This window comes from Amblyomma mixtum, chromosome 2 (assembly GCF_055824585.1).
Source record: "Amblyomma mixtum isolate Tamu chromosome 2, ASM5582458v1, whole genome shotgun sequence".
NCBI classification, from domain to species: Eukaryota; Metazoa; Arthropoda; class Arachnida; order Ixodida; family Ixodidae; genus Amblyomma; species Amblyomma mixtum.
The window spans coordinates 78,403,782-78,421,198 of NC_143013.1; the positions used below are offsets into that span (position 1 = coordinate 78,403,782).

A 17,417-nucleotide genomic window follows, 5' to 3' on the forward strand; every position below is an offset into this window, starting at 1 on the left:
GCTGCCGGCACGCCGCTTTATCGCTTTGTTTGCGATGCAAGACGCGCCTAGATTTATCTCGATCGATCGCATCCAAGCGGAGCCTAATCCCAACAAACACAAAACCTCCTCAGAAACTCCAAAAAAGGATGGAATATCCCAGTCCCAGTACAACGTTTATCAAACGTTTCCAGACCATAGAGGCACGACATAGAAACACAAGCAAAAAGGCAGTGCTCCCACTAAAGGTCTAGAAACGTTTTTTCTGGAGTGTTAAGCAGCAACAAAAGCGAGTTAATGCATTTTCGTCCCAGAAATGTAACTGGGCATAACGTTTTGGGACCAATGATTTTCAACAAGAAATAAAAATCGACTGCTCGCGCTCTCTTTTCTCTCTCCTTCGCGCCACAAGCTGCGGGGAAAGAAGGTTTTGCTCTTGCACTCGTCGTTTTGAGAGATGAAACGGCAGTTTCATTAGAACAGCCGAAGGAAGCGGTTAACCCCGCATCTCTCTCGGTGCATGCGTTTCTCGCACGTGGGCCGTCGGCTCCGTGCTGCAGGCAGGCGGCGGCGGTCTGCATTTTCATCGCGCCGCCGGCAGCGGCGGTCAACATCTTTCCCGTCTTCTAGCGTTTTCCCAGCTTGCGCCCAACTTCAAAATTGTGTGGTGGTCCCTCCAGGCGTCTCCGACTATCGGCACTCCTCGCTGCGCCGCTGTCTAGCAGAAGTGCGGTAATGGCCTCCCGTCGCTCGCCCGGCTTCCTCGCTGGACGGACGCCATTTTGCGCACGCTTATTCGCGCTGCCCCAGACGTTCGAGCACAAGCCCCAGCGCGCGGCACTTCTTGCTCTCGTCACTGCGCCAACTGGGCTGTCGTGGACTTCGTAGCTACGGATTCACGGAAGTTTTCCCGCGCACCTCGACGTGCCCACCCCATTCCTTTTGGAACTGATGCCGCGGCTGCGCATCGCAAGTCCTTTGCGCAGCTCCACGGCCCTACTGATGCCGCTGTTCGAGGCGGCGTTCGTGGCAGCGGAGTTCGTGGTAATAGGTGACTCCTCGCACGCACCCTGCATTCCTCAGCGCCTCCGACGACTGCAGCACGTTGGTGGTGGCAGCGTGGCCGTCTACTACGGTCTGAGGCGGGAAGGACCTTCCGAGACCCACCACTCTCTTTCTGCGAGTGCCCATGGATTAGCCTGCTCTACCAACTTCGCCACCGCGCAGCCATCCTGCCGCAGCGGTATAGTTTGTGCAGTGTTCGCGTGGTTATATTGACTCTCTCCCACTGGATTAATCGTGCCTTGATCTCGACTCCCACGCTGGACTGTGCCGCATGCGCGGTCTGCCGCACCATGGATGCAGCGCGCCACCGCACGTACCTGAGCACGTTCACCTTCCCGCCTGGCTCCAAGCAGTCTTACACTTAGTCACAAAAAAATAAAACTCCCAGGATCGTTACGAGGGTGTAACGTGTAGTTTGAGCGCTCGCTGTGCTGTGAGAAGGCGCAGGACAGAAGCCTGCGTTTAATTTGGTTTCAGCTGTTGCAGCCTTGTATTTCATCCCTGGGTTTCCGTAGGCAACGTCGTCAAGGTATGTTGGTTTATTTTAATTATTTATTTAATTTATTTATTTAAGCATACTGCAGGCCCTTTTCGCATTTTTTTTTTATTTTCGCCTAGTAGAACTAATATTTTTTTTCTGTTTTGATAACACGTCGCTGAAGCTTGCTCCGAGTCTCTAAGCGTGAGGGGGGTTTCAACTTGAAGAAAATCCGTGACCTGAAACTGCGTGTCTGCAGCGTACGCCCATCTCGTCTTTTCTTTTGTCACCGAAGTTGCTCTTTACATACGTTTGCTTTTGCATGTGCATATCTGCTTTTGAAGCCCTTAGAATGCTCGTTTAAGGTGCATCAACTTTCAGCCTGTATTCTGTTTTACTTGCTTCATATTGCAGATTTCTCAGGGCTGGAGAAAAAAGTGGCCATCATATGCATGGCGCCGTAGTGTTATGTACACTGTGTATTAAATGGTGCATACGTTTGCGTCTGCTGTTTGTGTTCATTCAGATTTGCGCCGTTGAACGTAAGTTTTTCGGCACGGACTTTCAATTCGGTCTGTATTGTTTTTCTTTGACTGAAACATGAATGCATTTTGATTGTGGTGGTGTATATGGTGCGGTCGCCGGCATGGACGACAGGATGCAATTCGTGCTAAGAGCACACCTAGTAAACTGAAATTACTTCTGTATGGCGCTGCTATTTGCTCTTATATGAGCCAAATCGGGTGACTTTTTGAGTTCATATTTCCTTTGTGTGCAAAATGCTAGGACATTTCACGTAAACGGATAAGTACAGAACGGCCGAGCCAGCACGCATTCAGACGAGTGGAAAGGTGGATTACACCACCTGTAACGTAAGTAGGCACCTGAAATTTGGCACATATGTGCGCTTGGATGCCTGCAGGCTGCACGAAAAATGAGGAATAATTTTATTGAACCAGAGCCGAGAAATCGAGCATTAACCTTTTGGGGCTTTCCATGGGACGCACAACTTTTTGGACATTGCTAGTTGTGGGGACGTTTTTTAGATGTGTTCGGGAAAAATGAGCACCTCCTGGGGAGATTCCAAATGTCCCGATGGGTCATTTTTGGGAGATTTTAAGGAGGTTTTGTGTTTGTTGGGATCTATGTTGTTCCAGAGTGTTCTAGTAACTTTCCAAGCTTTATCTCCAAAGTTCGCTATCAGCTTTAAAAAGAGCATGGCCGAGAGCGGCCGGCATTCTGTTCGACCACCGCCGAGCACGCTGTTGCTACGCCGCCGCAGAGTGATGTTCTTTGCGGGCGCAAGTCAGCCCAAATGAAGAGTTTCGTTTGGAAGCCATTCTCGCTGTTTTCCTGTTCGCCGGACTGCAGTCACCACTACATGACAATATCGTTTGTTTCCATGCTGCCTTTGTGTGCCTGTCATCACGATTGTTCAATGCTTAAAATGGACTGCGTTTTCTTGTTTTCTTTTCAGCCACCCACTGTCAGCTTTGCCGGAAAGCTGTGCTGCGAATTGCATTGTGTATTGTGGGAAGTAGCAGTGCTGTATTGTGTATTGTATTCACAGTTCTTGAGCACTCTTTTCCTCTTTACAAAGAAGTAACCGGTGCCAATGTCAAGCAGAAACTTCTCCGTACACGTTAGTTAAAATAAAAACCAACAGCCTAACCAGTATGTGAGGTAAACTGCAGTCAGTAGCATGAAGCAGTACGATAAGCGCACCGTGCAGATTTTCATGATACATTTTGGAAATCAGCAGAACGGTTCCCGAACTTCCGTGAATGTGATGGGCGATCGGTCAACTGTTGCATTGTTCTTGTTGAACAGGCACGAGGCCTGTCTCTGTGAGTAATACATAAAGGCCTCAGAAAACACATACAGAATCCTCAGCGCGTGAGTCGGAAGACCCTGCAACAAGCGAAATGCGTAAGTTTGTATCCAACAATATGTTTCAACATATTGTACACATACTTGACCCAGGTTTGCTACCTCCAACGCCCGGCCAGGGTCATTCGTGTGGCGATGTTCGGAACCATATTTGTCTGCTTAAAGCTGAAGCCTTCATACTCTATAGAGAAGCAAATACTATGGTTTTGAACGTCAAATGCGAAAAGTAGTGGGCAAACTATATCTTCTACTTCATTGTCACCCCTGTGTCTGCATGCAATGCCACATTTCATTTTAATTTACTATCCCTACAACATTAATTTTATCCTTCATTTTAACCTCAACTGTTAGCTTGAGAAGTAGCAATGCCTGCTGCCTGGCCATTTGCCAGGTGTATAATATCGACCTTACACATATTCGCGGCGTGTCCTTGCTTATAACTAGGGGTTGGACTTTTCGGTTTCAGCCGAGAAAGACCGATAAAAGTACGCCGAATGTAGTTTTTGAAAATCGGTTTTAACCTAAAAAGGTCAGTTTTCTTTACATGGAAGGCTATAGCTGGCTGTTGAGTACGAGTTGCATTCAAAGTTGATAATTAAATCAACAGGGAAGCCAGGCGTGTGTATAATAAGACGGTGGCATTGCTAGATAAGTCGCGAGGTTGTGCAATTTGAGACATCTTTCCTGTTGTTTACACTCCTCTGCAGACCGCAAAGCACTACCTTCTTGCAGCCTACTAGCTAAGCACTGTTTGCTCACTATCGTCCCCAGCTTAGAGCAGTTAGTCAGTTTAGTAGGTTTATCAACTGCATGTAGGAGAGTGACACGAAACCGCTCATGCATGTCGTCATGAACAGTATCATGTTCGGCCTACCGCGACGATTGAGCCGCAGTTTCATCGCTGACATCAACACTCAGACCACATGATGCCGCGCTCTATCGCACAACGCAACGAAAGTTTGTCTTTAGATGTAAATTTAATTTCACTTGCGTTGTTTACTGCAGGCTGTCTCATTAAACCTGCGTTTCTTTTTTAATTACGAAAGCGATTTATTCTACAGGCACTCCTCCATGTGCAAAATTACTGTGTTAACTACTGGCAACGAATGGTTCATGATGACAAAAATGCCGAGATAGACTCTAATTGACTTCTGAACACACAGAATTGCCACATTAAATAACCGAAATGAATCAGTAATTCAGTCATGAAAAAAAAGCCTGAACTGCATTCTGAAATAAACACAAAAAAGTCTGCCAAATCTTTGAAAAATAAAAACCAGAAAGTCTAACCCCCTACTTTACTTAGAACACACGATACAACAGTTTTTCGCGAGAGGACACCATTTTCCACTGCGTCCATGACAGGTAAGAACGGTTTCTTGCTGCGAGTTCTTTGCCGGTGCCTTTTTGCGGGTGGTCGATTTCTTGCTCGGCGCTCGGTACTTGCTTCCTGGTGAATTTCGCTATTACCCGCTGCCACTACACGCCTGCGCCGCTCGCATACTCACTGTCATGTGGCATATAACGGCTATCTTTGCTTGCAGTCAATATAGCGGAAGCAATTTCGCAGAATTGCTCCGAGACAGCCTAATCGACAACGCGACAAAGCGGCAATGAATCCAAATCATTGTAAGGCACGCTATACAAGCTATAAATTGGTCCCAACCCATATTGGAAATGGCTGGTGTCAGTCTGGTCTTTTTTAGCATCGGCCTTTACGAGTACATTTCCAATATTAGACCGACTATACTCCGTTTCATACAAAGCAGGAAACGCTGCCAAAGCTAGCGCGCCTGTTCGCGCAGGCTAACTCCGCTCGCAAAAAGTAGTTCCCCATACAACCAAAGCGAACACATACATATTTCATAGCGACAAATCTTAAGTGCCGTGACTGGCACCTCCTGGACTTCGTTTTACCTCTTGGCACATTTTCGTCCTGCGACTCGTCGAGATTTCGAGAAGCAAAAAGTACAAGCGGCGGTATGATATGCGGTCGGTAGGGCGAATCACTTTTACTAAATCCGCGCCCAAAAAGTAGTTCACACTCCGTGAAAATTATGGCCACAGAGCCCGAACATTGAGCGCTTCACAGCTTCGACCGTGATTTTAAATGCTACTACATCGTTTTATACCGCTCTTTGTATTCGCCCAAACAATGACCGGAGTTTAGAGAAGAACGAATGATACGTGGCGGAGCAATATAGTTTCGTGGACGCACTACTTCAGCCACCTCCGCAGCGTTGCCTGCTATATATGAAACGGAGTAGCTGTGTGGCTGGGGAGACGGCATCTACCAGTAAACTTCAAAACAAGAATGGTCATCAAGTGTGAAACGTTACGGCTTACCGATTCGCTCCCTCGACAGAAGTACCACTGCTTATTATTGATCATATTGTTCCTATACTACGATGAAGGTTCTACAGACTTAGCACATCTACATTGTTGAATAAAAATTCATCGCCCCCACTAGCCTTGAAGCAGCGATGACTGCTACACCGGTGCATGGCAGGTCAAGGGTGAATTTTCTTACCATCTCAAAAGAGAAACAATTCGCACTCCAGTATTTTATGGGAAGCCCTCAAGTCGGAGTAAAATTAAAATAAATGATTATATGTTTGTTTGTTTATTGTTTGTTTATTGTGCTTAAGACAGTACAGAAGTAGTGCCAAGGGGCAGAGGCAAAAGGCGATAGCAATGAACGCTTTACTGGGCCAATGTCCCTACAAAACTTGCAGCACAAACAGCACAAACATAGGAATGAAAATAAAGCAAACTTGCACATGAACAGAGGCAGTCTGTCGTTTACAGAGGAAATTAAAGAGAGCAGGATTGAAGCCAGCACTAAGTAGTCAAATTATGCATTTGTGTAGACTAAGCACAAAATAAATTGACAGAATAAGTTGAATAATAAAATACAGAACCAATCAGTGGGCATAAACTCATGCAGTAGAAAATAAGATCACAGGAAAACATTGAATTATGATATGCTATTCGCAAGCAGCATCATTGACCAAATACTGTAGGTATGCTTACAACTTATACAGAAAATAAATTTTCCCCTTTTTCCGGCGGGAAAAGATTCAAACAGTTAGGAATTTGCCACTTGAGCAGTTGCATACCATAATTCGTTCTAATGAAAGGTTTAACAAAGGAGTGGTGTCTGAACGTGTAATAAGGTAAATTCTTAGTGTAAGTAGAAAAGAAAAGTTCGCTATTTGTTTTCACCTCTAGATAGATCGCTTCGGAAAGCCGCTGGTAGTACAAGGCTTCAAGTTTCAATATACCATCTTGTACAAAAAACTCAGACACGTGTTCATAAGACGATAGGCCATGACTAAATCTTAAACCTTTCTTTTGAATCAGATATAATTTATTAAGGTCAGATTTTGAAGTTACGCCCCAAACAAGTAGACAGTAAGTCAACCGGGAATGAATTAAGGCGAAATATAGCTGGCGTTTTAGGTTCTTTGGAAGGTAAGCTTGAATTCTGTTTAGCATCCCCAACATTTGAGCAATACTACTTTTTACTGAATTTACATGTTCGGACCAGTGAAGGTTTTCATGAAATTTGACCCCTAAGAATTTATGCTCGGATACTCTTTCTAAAGTATGCAGGTTAAATTTCAGTGTATACGCAAGACTGGTCCACTTATTTTTAGGACCAAATAAAATATATTTTCTTTTTTTCACATTTAAATTAAGTTGATTAGCCTGAAGCCACTGAGACAGATTCTCAAGTCATATATTTGCGGTTACGCAGAGAGATGTTAAATCATCAGAAGAAAAGAAAACATTTGTATCATCCGCATAGAGAATAATGTGTTGGGTTTTGGAAAGTGAGACTATGTCATTTACATATAAGAGAAAAATTACAGGACCAAGAATGGAGCCTTGCGGGACACCGAATTTTATCGCTCCGGTGTCTGAATCGATACTGTTTATTGTGGCATATTGTTTAAAATTTGTTAGGTAACTGCGGATCAGTTTAAGCGGAAGGCCTCTTATGCCATAATGAGGTAATTTGGTATACAGAATGTCATGTTTTATGGAATCAAATGCTTTCTTAAAGTCTAAAAATATACTTATGGTGTACAGTTGTTGCTCAATATTCAATTTTATCTCGGATTTTAAGCAGTGCTGACTCAGTCGATTTGCCTTTCTGTAATCCATATTGACTGTCAGATAGTAAGTTGTGTGTATTTAGATGGTTCATCAATCTAGTGTTAATAGCTTTCTCTACTACCTTTGAGAACAATGGCAAAATTGATATATGCCTATAATTACCTATATCGTTCAGAGCTCCTCCTTTGTGTATAACAGAGACTTTTGCTATTTTCATTTTTTCAGGAAAAACACCAGTCGCAAACACCAGATTTATCATTCGACACAGCACATCGCATATCAAATCTACCACAGCCTTAATTGGCAACACACTGATCCCGTCGAAACCAAACGCAGAGCTATTCTTAATATCGTTGATTATGCTGACAATTTCCTCGGGAGTAACAGGTTTTAAAAACATGGTGTTCTGGATACTATGTTTAATATATGAGGTAGCTTGTAGAGAGGATGTTGAGTTCACGGTACCAAAATCTAGGAAATGTCGATTGAATTCATTTGCAAGGCTTATGCCACTGAATAACTGCTCACCCAACTCAATTTCATTAGACATACAGCTAGCGGGTTGTCTCAACAAGCTCTTTATTGTGCGCCACGTTTTTTGCGGATCGAAGTGAATACTGGCAAATTTATCAGCATAGTAGCGCATACTAGACTGCTTTAAATCGGCCCCTAACTTATTTCTCAATTTCTTAAACTGTTTTAATATCTCTATGTCTCTCGATGATACGAACCTTTTAAAGAGTTCATTACAGGCTTTTATTCTGCGCAGCAGGTCTTCAGTTATCCACGGCTTTCTTCCTTTCTTGCTCTTTTTGTGTATTACCAAAGGAAACGCACTGTCATAAAGTTTAATCATTCGTTCCAGAAACTGGTTATAGAACGATTTCGGATCTTCTAAACATATAACAGCGCTCCAGTCTACTGATGCTACTAACTGGCGGAAATAACTAATGTTGTTTTTCGTAAGGTTCCGCCTGGAAATAACTGGATCGGTTTTCCGGTTTTGGCATGAGGAAAAATTCGGGAGAAAGCAAAACTGCGCCATATGATCACTGATATCACTCATTAAAACGCCAGCTTCTATTTCATTTTTTCCATAGGAAGATAAACATAAGTCGATCAACGTTTCAGTAGATTCTGTAATGCTAGTGGAGGCCTCAATAATGTTAACAAAACCACAAGATGCTAAAAGATCCGTGAATTCCCGGGCACGATCAGACACTTGAAAAAGATTGATATTAAAGTCGCCCATGATTACAACAGGCATGTTCAGCATTGCCATCTGATCCAGCATAAGTTCGAAAAGACGACAGAAATCATCAAACTGACCAGATGGAGGGCGATAGATTACACCAAATATGAAAGAATGACACTTGATTAAAAGGCATTCAAAGCAAGGGTTTATAAAGCAGTGCTCCGACGTGACCTTATAAGATAAGTTATTCTTGTAAATCTCCAACACAAGAAAAAAAGAAACCGGGAAATTGTTTTCACTTCTCTTTTTTTAAGCCAACATTTTTGCCACTCTTTTCCGCAGCAAACGTTCATCAGGCTTATCTTCTTGTTTTTTTTTTCTTTTTAAACACAGATTGTTGCACTAAGACGAATTTCAACTTTCATGACTGAACTCATTGCAACGCTTTCAACTGTACCGTAAGTGCTCGAGACACTAGAATAGTAGGCCGGATTACCAACAGCGGAAATTTTCTGCGAAATCCATTGTTGGAACCATGGGCATGCATTTTGACCTTCGCGATCATCTACCGAGCTTGTGAGGACCAGAGACACACTTGTGGTCGTTATAATTTTTATCGCTTGGCGAGACGGGAAGTATATTTCTGCGAAAACTGTTTTGTGCCAGAGCGCACAATGGCATTGTGTAGAGGTATATTGAGTTTATTGTGCATATACGAATCCAACGCTCTCATAGTCCAAACGCATCTTTATGCACCTGTAATTTGATCTCGAGGCAACACGTTGAAAGTTCAGAAAAGTTATACTTCGGGGAAGCTGCTTGCTTCTTTAAGAATCTAACGCGGGGAAAATTATGAGGGGAAATTGTAGCTTTTTTTTTTTTTTTACAAAGCTGTAAAAAAGGTTTTTTTTTTTTTTAGTCTCCTGAATGACAAAAAATATGGTTACGGGGCTCAGGTCACTATAGTCTTCACAGATGGGTTTATTATTTTCATCCGTGTGAAGCCGTAAACAACAAGCATGCAAAGCATGCCAACACGTCCCGTATTTACCTGTGACGCCCTTACTTTCTGCGCTTTTATTTATTTTATGTCAGCCACCATTAAAGCCACTATACAGCAAGGCAGTTATGCAAAGAAATTTTGCTTAATTCCCAAATTGTGACGGCGGAAGTGGTAACCACATACGCGCACGTCAAGCAGAAAGTGCACAATAAAACCTCGCCGTAATAAAACACTTTATAACGAAATAATAGATAATGCGAAGGGATAGCCATCCCCCTCGGAAGCTCCTATGGAAGCCCATGCATGCGGCATCATGTTTTTAAGAAATCATATTTTCCTACAGTGGTATGTAAAGAACCTCCAGTGAACTCCATTGGCAATACAACCTTGAGTATGTCAATTTGTAGCGGTGCCCAACACTTCTGTGTCGATTCTATGTGACACATTGAAATCGCCGCCCATAAACTTCTCTGACAACTACGGCACAAAATACTTGGAGAAACTATCTCTCGCGCGCGGGATAATAATTATGCCGCGCTGCGCGGTGCTCACGGTCCGCTGCGCCTCGACAGAGTTACTAAGGTCATTGGAGTTATACCGCTATTTAACCTCAGTTTAGTTACATTTATCAAAGCATGGTCGCACGGTTGAAACCGTACGGCAGAGCGTCCGGTATCCTTCACTGTGTCAGCATCCCATTGGTTTCACGGGGCCATGCGAGGAAAACAAAACGCAAAACAATTTCCGTTAACCAGAAGGCGGCACCCATGGAAGCCTTTGAGCTGGCGTACGCATTTTCCTCAAGGCATTTCAGTCATGCGGTGAAGTATTCTTTTCCAGTTCTTGTGAGTTGTGCGGCGAAGCCAACTACAACGAGTGCTCACGACGAATTTGTTGCCGCAAGCCCTCTATTATAGCTGCCTGTATCGGCTTCAGTATCTAGGAGACAACTAAATATTCTGAATATGCCTCTCCGTCCTTTACGATTTTCGTCTTTCAAGACCGCCTTTTCTAGGTGCTGAAGCTTATGCTCGAAACGGAAGGATTGGTTTATTAGGGTTTAACTTTCCAAAGCGACTGAGGCTATGAGGGACGCCGTAGTGAAGGGCTCCGGAAATTTCGACCACCTGGGGTTCTTTAACGTGCACTGACATCGCACAGTACACGGGCCTCTAGAATTTCGCCTCCATCGAAATTCAGCCGCCGCGGCCGGGATCGAACCCGCGTCTTTCGGGACAGCAGCCGAGCGCCGTAACCACTGAGCCACCGCGGCGGGGCAAAATGGAAGGAACAAACGCTCATTGTGAAGGCTGGCATATTCGATTGGTATACGTATATTCATCGACGCGGCAGGCGGTCGGTACGCGTGTTGAAGGCTCCCGCAAGGTACTGTCGTCTGCATTGAGAGAGGGCACAAAATATGAACATGAATTTATTGATTACTCCGTAATTATGCGTAACAAGTACAGTTCTTTTTTTTTCTGTTTTCTAAGCATTTTTGCTCTTGGCGTATAATATCGACAGGTCGTTCTCTGATTTATTGGAGAATTAACCATAATTCAATTCTGTGCAAAAATTTTGTTGCCTGTAATATTGCGCACAATTATACATCGGCGGCTCACTAACACCTGCTATTTTGAGCTCTTTATACGCATTTATCATTTCGGAATTAATTAAAGAATGCAAAATAACATTACCTATAAACGGTCCTTGGTATACACAGTGGCATGCGAAACTTGTAACTAAGTTCTCATGCCGCTGTAACAAAGCAACGCATATAATGAAGAAATTGTCGAATCCCTTCGACTTCGTCATATTGAGGTCCAGCCACAGGAAGTTCAAATCATTTCGCATGACATTAGATGCACACGCAATGAACAGCTGGCTAGATATTTAGAGATATACTATTTATATATATAGAATATATTTACATATTTCGCCGGTATGGTTGTATTTTTCTATTCACACGAGAGCTGTGTCTTTGCATGCATGTATTTTTGTTTCTGAACCCCACACTAGCCTCTGGTTATGAATTTAGACAGTGTTTGGTAAATTGTATGGGAGGAGTATAAATAAAATTAAATTAAATGCAATGAAAAGCCCCACAGCATCTATACACCCATACATATCCTTGCATCCTGTGGAGCTGCAAGAGTGCGAATATTTTTACTCTATAGGTACGGCACACGTGCACTTTAACCCTAAACCACTTTCTCTGACCCGCCGAAGGGGCTGGAAAGATATGGCTTCCGGATGCTAAGCGCGAGCTCGCGAGTTACATCCCGACCGCAGCGGCAGCATTTCAGTGGTGGTGATATGCTAAAACACCCATGTACTCAATTTTGGTGGACGCTTAAAAAAAAACTGGACACTTAATTTCCATAATGTGTTGGCAATGCGATATCATTCGAAACTGTAGAGGCCTTTACTGGAACTACGGTCACTTGCGGTCTGGTGTCGTCATTTCCCTCCAGCCAATGGGAACGCTCCGGTCTGGTGACGTCACTTTCTTCCATCCAATGGACGAATTTTATTGCCGAGGACGCACTTTGGTTCCATTGGTTTGTAATGCGATCGCATCAAAAATCCGTCTAGCTGCAACCGATATTGGAGTCCTTCCATGTGACCTGCCTCAAAGCCCAGCATTGTTTCTTTGGAACATTGGTGGTTATTCAGGCGAAAGCCTTTAATGCCTCATACTGTCGTTAGCAGACGCGTCGGCAGCGTGTCGGCAGATTTGTCCGCCTTTCGGCGTCACTGCTTAAAAAGAAACTGCGCCGAGGGTGGGAATCGAACCAGGGCATTTGAAGCGGAGACGCTACCACTCCGCCACAAAGGCTAAAGGTTCGAGCATAAGTAAAGGCGCATCTAGTAAATGAATGGATTTCATAAATAAAATAAAAGGAATAAAGAAATATAATCGAGAAAAAAATAGAAAATTAAAATAAGAAAATAAACAAAAATAAAAATAAAATAAAGATAAGATACGAAAATAATAATAAAAACAATAAAATAGGAAAGGGAGCAAAAATAAAAATTTAAAAAATATGAAAAAAATTAGAAAGTAAATGAAAACAAACTGTGCGCCAGGAAACGTTTTCGTCTTGCAGCACCTTAGAGTGCCAAAGTGCCCCCTGAATATTTTAATCCATGCCTCAATCGATTCGACATTCGCAGTGCGGCGACTTCCGGTGCGGCCTTCGCTGCTTCTTCTTCCGCTTCTGCTGGTGCTGCTGCTGTGCACGGTGTGCGGGGAAGGCCGCAGTGGCCCAGCGCAGTGGAGTGTCTTCACGGTCTGCGTCCATAGCCATGCTCGTCACCTGCTGAAGACTCCAAGCGGAGCCTGTGCCGCCGCATACATGTTGCAGCAGTTCCGCGCTATGAATAACGCCAACTGCAGGAAATGCGACAAGTATGAATGCGATAAAGTTCCTTCGCTCGAAACAGAAGGGAGTAAAAAGGGAGTGTAGGAAAGACTTTTATTGCTCTAGAAAGGTGCTAGTAGCAGACGAGAAAGAAGAGGTCCATCTTCCTTCTTCTCACAGGGTCGGTGCCCCTATTCCAGGGCTCCGCTGAGCTTCGCTGCTCGTTGGGCGTGCTGGATCAGACCTTGTTGGCAACCCAGATCGCCGCTGGAGAGCCGGCTCTCCCACTGTTCTGCACTCGGTTCTTTGCGAAAGCTGTCGTTCTTACTGCATTCCCACGTGATGTGGTACAACGATGGTTTGCTGCCACATCACGTCCCAATATTGCGTCGGGTAAATCTTGCTAAGGATATGCAGGTTTGGGAATGTTCCTGTCTGCAATCTTCGCCAATACACTGCCTCTAGTTGATTTAGATCAGGATGAGGCGGCGGATAGCGGATCCGTACCCCTTTATAGTAGTTGAGAATGTCGGAGTGACATCCCCGCTACATCACTCTTTTATAAAACGGAGTGATATAGGAGAGATAAAAGCGATCACGATTCAGATCATGAATGGCAGTTTGCCAATATCCCTCAAGAGAAAAGTGTACAACAGCTGTATCTTACCGGTACTCACCTATGGGGCAGAAACGTGGAGTCTAACAATGAGGGTTCAGCTCAAGTTAAGGACAACTCAGCGAGCTATGGAAAGAAAAATGATAGGTGTAACGTTAAGAGATCGGAAGCGAGCGGAGTGGGTGGAGGAACAAACGCGGGTTAATGACATCCTAGTCGAAATCAAGAGGAAGAGCACAGCCGCGGTGGCTCAGTGGTTACGACGCTCGGCTGCTGGCCCGAAAGACGCGGGTTCGATCCCGGCCGCGGCGGCTGAATTTCGATGGAGGCGGAATTCTAGAGGCCCGTGTACTGTGCAATGTCAGTGCAAGTCGTCGAAATTCGAAACCCCAGGTGGTCGAAATTTCCGGAGCCCTTCACTACGGTGTCCAGCCTGAGTCGCTTTGGGACGTTTAACCCCAATAAAAACCAATCATAAAGGAAGAAATGGGCTAGGGCAGGGCATGTAATGCGAAGGCAAGATAACCGCTGGTCCTTAAGGGTAACGGTGTGGATTCCAAGGGAAGGCAAGCGTGGTAGAGGGTGGCAGAAAGTTAGGTGGGCGGATGAGATTAAGAAGTTTGCGGGCATACGGTGGCCGCAGCTGGCGAAGGACAGGGTTAATGGGAAAGACATGGGAGAGGCCTTTGTCCTGCAGTGGGCGTAGTCAGGCTGATGATGATGATGAAAAGCGAGTGATGTAGGTAGCGCACTCCCTTTTATGAGAGAGTGCGCTAGAGGACAACTTACTCTCTCTTTTTTACTCCCACATAGCCGTATTCGTGCTTAGAGCGTAAATATAGGTTTGTCGCTAAGCAGGCATGATTTATTCGCAGGTCTGCCGTTTTCTTCTAACATGCTTGGCTGCGGGGCCGCATTTATTGATGCGATTATTGCTTCCGTGCCACAGTACACTAGCTAGCGATTCGCGCTGATGTTTTGTTGCATAGAAGGACCACGACGCTTAGAAACTGAGGTGCATGCGTGTAGCCTTGCCACTGATGCAGATGGTTATATGCAGGGGGTGGGATAGGTATCGCGAAATCGACGCCAGCTGCAGCGAAGGCGCCGCGATCTAGTTGAAGAACGATGGGCACACGCGGAACCAGGTCGTTTGCTCTGTTTCGAGCGCTTCGCCCGCACATGCACGCGTAGTAGTTCTTGCCAAAATGTATCTTAGGAGTGCTGTTACATGAATTTCGAAAGCTACCAATATAGAAGAGCCACCAAGTGTCATTGCGTGAATTTTCTGGCGTCTGGAATACAGGGAGAGCATAGGAACAGGAAGTTTTCCCTTTGCTTTGAAATGCGTGCAAGACCATGACGGCGCAGTTCTTATCAGGCATAAAGTCTACATTTCCGAGAATTTTTATTGCGAAAGCAATGCTAGTTGCACTTTCAGCCCGTCGCGTAGCGAGGCCGGTAGCTACCATATTAGCATATTGGATTGGATTGGATTGGATTGGATTGTATAACCGATGCATCACCACAAGTCTAACCACAAGCACCGCCACCAGCTACACTACCAGCTGAACCATTGCGTAGGTACGGATATTGCTTTCGCAATTACCGGGCTTAACCAAGCTAAGCCACAGACATTTTTTTATTTACCTCGACAGGAAGGACCTTTGTAAATAGGAGGCGCTGTTTTTAGCAAACGTCGCTGAGCACACGTTACTATAGCGAGCACATTTCAAGCCCGAAGTGTTTATGAGCATGAATGCCTCCTTAATGAAAGTCCTTATTACGGCGTACGTGAATGGTGGCATGGTGTTTTGTTATCCACGGAATAGGGGGTGCTATGTTTAGATGTTTTCGTTCGAACGACATTTCATGCTAATTATTTTTGCACTCCTTTATTGCCCCTCTCTGCCATCCCGGGTGGGTGATAATAATCGAATAGAATCGAACAAAAAGAATTATATCAGCGTGGCCTTACATTCATTACATCCCTTCCATTCAATGGTTACAAACAAACCAAGAGCACAAAAGGCGGCCTCATTTTTCTGGCTTGCTATCTGCAGCCACGATTTCAAATTTATTATTGTACCTAAAGCAGAAAGTGGTTAATAAAACTAATAACCAGGAAGGTAGCACCTTTTTCAGTTAAGAATAAAGAGACAGTGATTCGAAAATTTGTCCACCGCTTTTTTTTCTGCGCCAGCAGCATGACAACTGCTAGCTCTAGCATACCTATATTGTGAACTGCAGAAAACTACAATTCTAATTTGGTCATTCACCCGCTGTACACGTCTTTTCATCGTCCACGTCACAGCTTTTAAGTTATCACTAAGTACGTATCAACTGCCTTTGCTCAGCTTTCATGCCATATGTTTTTAAACTTCATACAGGTGTTTCCTCTTGATAAGTATTTCTTGACGCCCTCGAGAAACAAAAGTCTGGCTCACACGAGAATACCATCATCGAGAAACAAGCGCGAGTTCCTTGTGAAATTTCGGAACAAATGCAATCCTACCTAGGCTGCCCACAAAAGGAGTCCTTTGTAACGTCGCCATACTGCGTTACTTGAGGTCCCTCTTTATATCGTGAAAAACGAGAATGGCCGTGCTAAATCACATACAGAATTTCCTACAATAAAGGAAATAAGAAGAATATGCAGGCATCGAAGGTGTCAGTAAGAGAGGACAGTGAAGCGTAACTACCTTCTGGGAGCTCACGTGTGAGAGACCTTTACCTATAAGAGAACCAACCCACGGTCCTTAAGGGAACGGAGTTGATTCCAAGAGAAGGGAAACGTAGCAGGAGGCGGCAGAAAGTTAGGTGGGCGGATGATAATAAGAAGTTCGCAGGGATAGAGTGGTCGAAGGTGGCATAGGAAAGATTTGATTGGAGAGACATGGGCGAAGGTTTTGCCCTGCAGTGGGCGTAGTAAGGCTGATGATGATGGTAGTGACCATTGGCCATTTATCATTCATTAAGTACTAGTAATACTGAGACCACTGCGTAAAAAGCCATATAAATTAATCTAGCGTGTGTAGGAAGCTATACCTAATCGTGGCAGCGCTACAAAATTAGACTAGGAAATCAGAAACTTTCCCGTGACGATCTTGTATTTTGTGTTACCTATTGCCATAGTAAAGCGAGAGCTAGCCTGATCTCTCTATGTCTGTTCTCGTGGTAGGTATTTCCACTGCAGGGCCAATTATCTGGCTGTGCGGTCCTGTCGGGGACGCTTCAAAAGGCGAGTAGCCGAAATCATCAGCAACTGCAGGGAGGTCTCCCAGCCCGGAAACCCTAAAGACCGTCGCGAAGACGAAGCGGCCAACTGATTCGGCCGCCGCGGCGGAAACTGCGGCGCAAAGTACTTGCGCAGCTACGGATGCGCCTACAACCCGAAGAATGGGAAGTGCAAGTGGTGATTCCGGAGGACCCGGCCGAAAGAACCGCCCGTCTTCTCCGAAAGGGATCTCCCAATCCTTCGGAGTCGCTCTACATTAAAGAGTCGCAGAAGTACTTGCAATAAGGGAGTAATTACTCATTGACATCCACCCGAGCGCCGCCATACGGCCACAGAGGAAAGCTATACAGCTTTCTCAGAAACTTCGCAGTTAAAGAAAAATTCGTCCTGGGTTCGAACCCGGGACCACAGCTTCACCGGAGCAGTCGCTCTACCAACTGAGCTAACCGGGACGGCAAGCTTATGG

At 44.8% G+C, this 17,417-nt stretch overlaps 1 protein-coding gene across 1 annotated transcript; it reads left to right on the plus strand.

Moving 5' to 3' along the window:
- Positions 1–3,413: 3,413 nt before the first annotated feature.
- Positions 3,414–17,171, plus strand: LOC149359814 (uncharacterized). The gene is made up of 3 exons (XM_089569150.1): positions 3,414–3,451; positions 12,910–13,144; positions 16,895–17,171. Exons 1-3 carry the CDS (start codon positions 3,448–3,450, stop codon positions 17,040–17,042), a joined length of 387 nt encoding a protein of 128 aa, XP_089425276.1. The 5' UTR covers positions 3,414–3,447; the 3' UTR covers positions 17,043–17,171.
- The last annotated feature ends 246 nt before the right edge of the window (positions 17,172–17,417 follow it).

Excerpts from the sequence above, each read along its gene's own strand:
- LOC149359814 (XM_089569150.1), top strand. Across the intron at positions 13,145-16,894 it reads AACTGCAGGAAATGCGACAA|GTATTTCCACTGCAGGGCCA; the intron begins GTATGAATGCGA and ends TTCTCGTGGTAG.